The 8,118-nt window shown below is 45.8% G+C and overlaps 1 protein-coding gene across 3 annotated transcripts in view; it reads left to right on the top strand.

Annotated features, from left to right (window-relative positions):
* The window catches only part of LOC111979151 (enhancer of polycomb homolog 1), a 43,362-nt gene that overhangs the window by 24,923 nt on the left and 10,321 nt on the right, over window positions 1–8,118 (top strand). For all 3 annotated transcript variants that reach the window (XM_024009487.2, XM_070448921.1, XM_024009486.3), the window contains 9 exons: window positions 302–458; window positions 2,272–2,417; window positions 2,747–2,953; window positions 4,147–4,295; window positions 4,623–4,779; window positions 5,049–5,213; window positions 5,471–5,560; window positions 7,255–7,403; window positions 7,615–7,970. In XM_024009487.2, coding sequence (XP_023865255.1) covers window positions 323–458; window positions 2,272–2,417; window positions 2,747–2,953; window positions 4,147–4,295; window positions 4,623–4,779; window positions 5,049–5,213; window positions 5,471–5,560; window positions 7,255–7,403; window positions 7,615–7,970 — 1,555 coding nt within the window. In that variant the 5' untranslated portion in view covers window positions 302–322. The remainder of the gene's footprint in view (window positions 1–301; window positions 459–2,271; window positions 2,418–2,746; window positions 2,954–4,146; window positions 4,296–4,622; window positions 4,780–5,048; window positions 5,214–5,470; window positions 5,561–7,254; window positions 7,404–7,614; window positions 7,971–8,118) is intronic.

Raw genomic sequence — 8,118 nt, forward strand, 5'->3', positions numbered from 1 at the left:
TACTCCACTCTAGGCGTCAATTTCCTCAAGTTCCAGCTGACCCTGTCAATTTACCTATTAAAGTGATCTGACTTGATTGTTAAATCCTAGGCAGAGGTATCTTCATTCATTTGACCTCTACTCCTCTCTGTGGTCCTGTGTGGCACAGTTGATAGAGCATGGTGACTGCAATACCAGGATCGAGGGTTTGTTTCCCGCTGGGACCACCCATATGAAAATGTTTGCACGCATGATTGTAAATCGCTTCAGATAAAAAGCGTCTGCTGAATGTGTTGATTATTATTAAGATCTCTTTCTCTAGGAACACCATCTCCAGAGGGCCATGTCGGCTCAGTCGGTGTATGGAGAGAAACACAACATGGTCATCCCCGTCCCGGAGGCAGACGGCAACATCGCCTACTACGAGTCCCTCTACCCTGGGGAGTTTAAGATGCCAAAGCAGCTTATTCACATACAGCGTGAGTAGTGGACCTGGCTGCAAGGCTCTAGTACCCTATACTARCGCTCAATCCCAAATCGACCCAAACACCTTCCCTATGCACTTTGGGAAATCTGACAGGATTTGATTGATATAAGTAATATGATGAATCTTCCACCTAGCCGATCAGAGGGCCCGGTGGAACTGTTTCCATATTGATTGCAGCTGGCAGACCCTCTTAGACCTCCAAGTCCCTAGGATGTTGGGTCTAGGTGTCCATTTGGGATTTGGTTGTACCTCCTCAGCTTGGTTTATGGAGAGGTGTTGATAACATCTGTATATGTGGGTTATCTGTTGCTAGGCAATGGACTGATGAGTAGTTTTTATGCCCTGATATCAGGAGCTGGTGGCAAAGTTTCATGAACCAATTCATATTGAAGGAGAGCCAATCTATATACAATCTCGAAGTCAACTGTCAATAGTAAAATGTTGTTTGAGTGAACCTGAATCCAGAAAATGAAAGGTCAAGTTGCTTCTGTAGACTCCTCCTCCCCACCACTCTATGGCAAGCAGTTTTGTTGGTAGTAGTTGGGACTTGTAAGGCATAATTCTCAAGCGTTGTGGGATCTAGCCTTAGTAGTAATTTAGTAGGCCTAATCCTCTCGTACATGAATCATACCATTTGTTATTGCTCAAGATAAGAGCTCAGCTAAATGTTATATCCTGAGCTTTTGTCATTATTGTGAGATGGGCCTGGGAATTGCCAGGGACCGCTCAATATAATCACGATACTTAGGTGCCGATTCGATAATGTGCTTTGATGTTCCCAACATATTGCTCACCAGATGTTCCAAACATATTGCTCACCATATGTCTGCTGCAGAGAGGAAAGACTAAAACTAGTTTTGATCAGTCAGGGAAATAAGTTCTGAAAAGTTGTTGTTACTACCTACAGTAGCAAAACAATTGTTAGAGTCAAATATCTATATCCTCCCAAAATAATATTGCAATATGTAACTTAGTTTTTTTCCTGCAACTTTTTCTGTGTCATTATAGCTAGGCAATTGTGTTAATTCACGTTACCTTGTTAGTAGAAGCTGCCGAAAACGCAATCTAACATGATTGGAATTTYATTGATTTAAATGAAGGTGTGTTTGTTTTGGATTCAGGGTTGTCATCCGTCTTGGGCTTTGAAAGCTCAATTTAAATGCAGTTGCCAAGATGCTGCCATGAAGTTTCTCTTGCTCGATTTGCTGAACCGACCAAATGTAAATGAATTACTTTACCCCAATCAATACAACCATTGCTTTAGTCAGAATTGAAATACTAGTAGCTTGAAACATAAGTCAGCATTATGTCAAACTGGGAAGATGGACTAGAAGGTCTCCCATATCCTGTAATAGGAAAGGGGAGCATCCAGCTCTTTTGAACTGTTGGAATGGAAATGCATTGGCTTAAGCACCAGGCTACTGTGATGCTACTACGTTAGCATGTGTGCTCAGTGGTAACAGGAGAGCTACACTGGGGCGTCATGGACGCGTAGCTTTTGCAGGRGTGGGCAGATCTTATGAGTTCTCCGGTGTGAGCCGCATGCCAAATTGTTGAAAATAGAACCAGAGTGTAAATTTACTAGGATGTTGTAGCCATCAATTGCTTCATTAATAATCAATCAACCATATTAGCAAACATATTTCATTTCAAACTTCACATTTCTCTAGTATAGACTACGTATCGTCATGAACAATATCAGCAAAGTACCTGTGAAAATGATCGGTATGGTCTGTCTAACTTTAGATTCGTCATCCCAGCTCTACTCCGTTCTCATGTCTGAAGTTCTCACCTCTCACCTGTAGCTTTCACCCTGGACACGGAGCAGCCGGACTATGACCTGGACACAGAAGACGAGGTGTTTGTGAACAAGCTAAAGAAGAAGATGGAGATCACCTTCCTGCAGTTTGAGGAGATGGTCGACCGTCTGGAGAAAGGCAGTGGGCAGCAGGTAAGTCTTGGAATCTGCATCCCAAATGGCACGCTATTCCCTACATATAGTGTACTACTTTTGACGGGAGCCCTAAGTGCCTTGGTCAAAAATAGTGCACCACACAGGGAAACGGGTGCCATTTGATGGGAGAAAAGGGAGTAGCCTAAAATGGGCAGTCATAGCATCAGACTAGCATCCTGTCCAGGGGGTGTACTATCTTGCACACCAAGCTGTGTCATGCTACAGAAACCAGAAATTGTTACTCTACAATCAGGGGATCAGAACAGAGACCCTGCTGCCTCCCAAATGTGACCCCCTGCTCCTCCCTCACCTCTTCCCCCGATCAGGCGGTGAGCCTGCAGGAGGCCAAGCTGCTGTTGAAGGAGGATGACGAGCTGATCAAGGAAGTATTTGACTATTGGACCAGGAAGAGGAAAAACGGCAAGCACGGCACGCTGCACCCCACTGTGAAGCAGGAGAAGAGGGACGGCTCCAGCACCTCAGACCCCTACGTGGCCTTTCGCAGGAGGACGGAGAAGATGCAGACCAGAAAGGTAGGATCCCACCTCTAGACCAGGGCAAATAACATTTTATTTGTCACATGCGCCGAATACAACAGGTGTAGACCTTACTGTGAAATGTTTACTTACAAGCCCTAACCAACAATGCAGTTAAAAAAATATATAATAATATAGATATCAAATAATTAAAGAGCAGCAGTAAAATAACAATAGCGAGGCTATATACAGGGGGTACCGGTACAGAGTCAATGTGCGGTGGCAGTGGTTAGTCGAGGTAATATGTACATGTGTAGGTAGAGTTATTAAAGTGACTATGCATAGATAATAACAGAGTAGCAGCACTGTAAGAGAGGGGGGGCGGCAGCAATGCAAATAGTCTGGGTAGCCATTTGATTAAATGTTCAGGAGTCTTATGGCTTGGGGGTAGAAGCTGTTTAGAAGCCTCTTGGACCTAGAATTGCTGCTCCGGTACCGCTTGCTGTGCGGTAGCAGAGAGAACAGTCTATGCCTAGGGTGGCTGGAGTCTGACAATTTTTATGGCCTTCCTCTGACACCGCCTGGTATAGAGGTCCTGGATGGCAGAAAGCTTGGCCCCAGTGATTTATTGGGCCGTTCGCACACTACCCTCTGTAGTGCTTTGCGGTCAGTTGCCGAGCAGTTGCCATACCAGGCAGTGATGCAACCAGTCAGGATGCTCTCGATGGTGCAGCTGTAGGACCTTTTGACGATCTGATGACCCATACCAAATCTTTTCAGTCTCCTGAGGGGGAATAGGTTTTGTCGTGCTCTCTTCACGAATGTCTTGGTGTGCTTGGACCATGATAGTTTGTTGGTGATGTGGACACCAAGGATCTTGAAGCTCTCAACCTGCTCCACTACAGCCCCGTCGACGGGAATGGGGGTGTGCTCGGTCCTCCTTTTCCTGTAGTCCACAATCATCTCCTTTGTCTTGATCACATTMAGGGAGAGGTTGTTGTCCTGGCACRGCACGGCCAGGTCTCTGGCAATATTATAAGGGGTAGTTTACACGATTTCCATACACAGATAAAGCCTAGTCCTGGTCAATAGAAATTCCTGTTGAGCATAGTTTTTAGTTTAGGGCTAGGCTGGAAACTGACCACAAGTGTGTGTGTGTATCACTACGCATTTCCATTTCAACTAATTATAGGCTTACCCTAGGTTATTGACAGCAGATGAGTCAATTAATGGTGAAATTGCCCCCTCAGAACCGTAAGAACGAGGAGGCTGGGTATGAGAAGATGCTGAAACTGCGGCGGGACCTGAGCCGAGCCGTCACCATCCTGGAGATGATCAAGAGGAGGGAGAAGAGCAAGAGAGAGCTGCTGCACCTCACCCTGGAGATCGTAGAGAAGAGGTGGGCACTACTCATAGATGTAGTGTTTTAAGTCATGTTGCTAGGATGACAGTCATCTTAGTCTGGACAACTTTCATTCTGGAAACTGAATAAATGTGGTAAAATATTGTATACAACAATGCATTTGTAGATATCTGCTTGGGTATATAATTAGGCCTATAGGATCTCTATGGTACTACTGTAGTGGAATGGTTGGGATCTGTTTAAGAGACTAGAATTGGTCTTCTGTTGCAAAACAGTGTTTTGATTGTCTGGTGATTTGATTGAGATCCAGTTGAGTTATTCAAATGGTTGATTATAACTTGACTTTGACCGTTGCCCTTCCAGGAACGTTATGTCGGACTTCGGTGGTGAAATCATGGCTGAAGTGCTGGCTCAGCGAGCTCTGGCCAAGCCTGCCCATATTATTCCCCTGGCACCGCTGACAAACAGCAACCAGTACAGACATCAGGACCACATGGACCTCAAGGAGTACAAGTCCAAGGTGTGTGTGTGAGTTAGAGAGAGAAAAAAGAGGTTGATCTCTCATTGGCCCGTATTCACATAGTGTCTCGTAGTAGGAGTGCTGCTGATCTAGGGTCAGTTTTGCCTTTTGGATCACAATGGAGAAAGTGACCTGATCCTAGGTCAGCATCTCTACTCAGAGATACTTTGTGAGTACGGGCCAATGACTCAAAGGTTTTTTCCTGCTTCCCCCCKAAAAAATTGCTAGCAAGTAAGTGACGGATTGAATTGTCTGTCCTTCCCTTCTAGCCGGAGAAGACTGAGGTTGTCAGGCAGAAGAGGAAGTATGAGAGGAAGCCTAAAGTCTTACCCCTGTCAGCTGCTGRCCCTCACTACTCTGGCCCCTCTGTGTTCAACGCTAAGGACGTCCACCAGTATGACTTCCCCAGCTCAGATGATGAGCTGCACTCCCAGGTAGGCAGAGCGGTTAGACATGGGTCTAGGGGTCCATTTGGGACACAAACCCAACGTCCTATGCACTTGGAYATCTGAGAGGATTTGATTAGTATAAGCAATATGGTGAGACTTCCACCTAGCCTATCAGAGGGCAAGATGGAGCTATGACCATATTATTGTCATCAAGTGCTTAGGGTGGGATTGGGCCTTGGACATCTGTGGGGGAAACTTCTTTATTTGGTCATTTTGGWGACCTGTGACTGCTCTCCCTCTAGATGCACTCAGGCTCCTCAGAAGCTGAGGAGGAGAATGACCCAGATGGTTCCTTTTCATTCCGAAGGAAAGCAGGCTGTCAATATTATGCTGTGAGTATAAATGACTCCATCTGATAACTTTATTGTACATTTACACAAGTTCATTTTGTACCCAATATCTGTACATTATACACTATATGACAAAAAGCTCGTTGAAGATCTCATTCCAAAATCATGGGCATTAATATGGAGTTGGTCCCCCACTTTACTGCTATAACAGCCTCCACTCTTCTGGGAAGGCTTTACACTAGATGTTGGAACTAGGGATGCACGATATATCGGTGAACATATCAGAATCGGGCGATATTAGCTAAAAATGCCAACATCGTTCTGGTGTCTAGTTTAACGCGGATGTTAAAAACCGATGTCAAAGCTACCGTGCATACCTATATAATGTAGGTACATGACGTAATAACGCCACGTAAAAGTTTGCACTACACGTGCAACACAGCATTCCTAACCTAGCCCACACAATGTCTGCTGTGTGGGTTGAGCAGTCATTTGAAAGAGTAAGAACATATTAGCAAGACAACTCAAAGACGAAATCCAGTAAAGCCAAGATAATGAAGTTCATTGCCCTTGACAATCAACCATTCTCTGTCGTGGGTGATGTTGGCTTTCGCAGACTGGTCGAGCACTGGTACACGCCGGTGCTCAACGCGGTATTGTAAACACATCGTTTGTGGCTGGTGTTTGCAGACTTTTTTGTGCAGCTTTGGCAGTGCTACTGTATCTTTTTTGACAAGCAAACGGCATTCCATAGAAATCCTGGTTGAGAATGAAATGACTGAACAAATGAACAAAACAGCACAGCAAGTAAGTGAAAGTAATACGTATTGATTATGTTTTACTGGTAATGGGGGCATGTGTAAATGCCAACAAGAACMTTTTGGTGTGTGTAACCTTTATTTAACTAGGCAAGTCAGTTAAGAACAAATTCTAATTTACAATGATGGCCTGGACGATGCTGGGCCAATTGTGCGCTGCCGTATGGGACTCTCAATCACAGCCTGGATTCGAACCAGTGTCTGTCAAGCGTTTTACACTGAGATGCAGTTCCTAAGACCGCTGTGTGTGTGTGTAACTATTTAACTGTACTAGAATGCTTAAAAGGCCGCAAACATTTTAAATATCTGTTATCGGTATAATTGTTTTTGGCAAGAAAAATATTGGATATCGCTATCGGCCAAAAATGTCATATCGGTTCATCACTAGTTGGAACATTGCTGCGGGGACTTGTTTCCATTCAGTCATAAGAGCATTAGTGAGGTCGGACACTACTGATGGGCAATAGGCCTGGCTCGCAGTCAGCATTCCAATTCATCACAAAGGTGTTCGATGGGGTTGAGGTCAGGGCTCTGTGCAGTCAAGTTCTTCCACACCGATCTCGGCAAACCATTTCTGTATGGACCTCACTTTGTGCACGGGGGCATTGTCATTCCCCAAGTTGGAAGCACAGAATCATCTAGAATGTCATTGTATGCTGTAGCGTTAAGATTTCCCTTCACTGGAACTAAGTGGCCTAGCCCGAACCATAAACAGCCCCAGACCATTATTCTTTGTGGCCTGACATTTAGCAGATGCTTTTATCCAAGACTTGTTAGTCATGAGTGCATCATGTTTTTACGTGTGGGTGGTCCKGGGAATCGAGCCCACTATCTTGGCGTTATAAGCGCCATGCTCTACTGAGCTAGAGACCATGTCTAAAACTTGTCTAATGGCTCCTCCTGTGTCTGTCTCACTAGTCTCGGTTGGACCACGGCGGCAGCTGGCCGTGGGTCAGTCCGTCAGAGGGAGGTCTGGGAGACCCTCGTTACCGCTACTGCCTCACCACCCTCACCGTGCCACCACGCTGCCTTGGCATGGCACGACGCCGCCTGGGACGGGGGGGCAGGTAGGTTACAAGGGGAAATCTGGGATTCAAACGGATGGTTGCCCCCGCCACTGTTTTGGTAAACAGCTGAGTGATGGGGGCAGGACAAACATATCCACTCTCCAATTCATATTAAGATCTGTTGATGTGAGATCAATTTAATAGTTTTCTGGGACCAATGGCATGAATGCCTTGCTAACAGAAGGACTTAACCCTGTTCTCTCTCCCTCAGGGTTTTGCTGGACAGGGCGCACACAGACTTTGACAATGTATTTCATGGGCTGGACTCGGAAATGCTTGACCTGCCTGCCCACTCTCCAGTCACAGACAAGTTTGCTAGTACCTCACAAACAAATACCTCGGACAGAACCTCTTCTTATTCTTCCTCTTCTGCGGACCTCAGTCGGATACTGTTGAACATTAAGTCGAGCCGATGGAGGCACTTTAGGCCCCGGACACTATCACTACACGACGAGGACAACACAGTCACAGATCCTTTGTTCAGGAGGCTGGGCAGGGGCCAGAGTCGCATCACCTCTACCCTGTCTGGCACCCTGAGAGGAGCTGGCCCCACGGCCCCCACAGCTGGTGAGTAGGGCCTGAGGTTATAGGTTTATCTGCATGCGCACGCACGCCGTTCCATAGACGAGCACACAGTCCACGACTATATACACACACCATTCCATAGACAGAGAGAGATACACACACACAGTCCACGTTTATTACAGTACTAGCT

The sequence above is a fragment of the Salvelinus sp. IW2-2015 genome, linkage group LG19 (assembly GCF_002910315.2).
Source record: "Salvelinus sp. IW2-2015 linkage group LG19, ASM291031v2, whole genome shotgun sequence".
NCBI lineage: Eukaryota > Metazoa > Chordata > Actinopteri > Salmoniformes > Salmonidae > Salvelinus > Salvelinus sp. IW2-2015.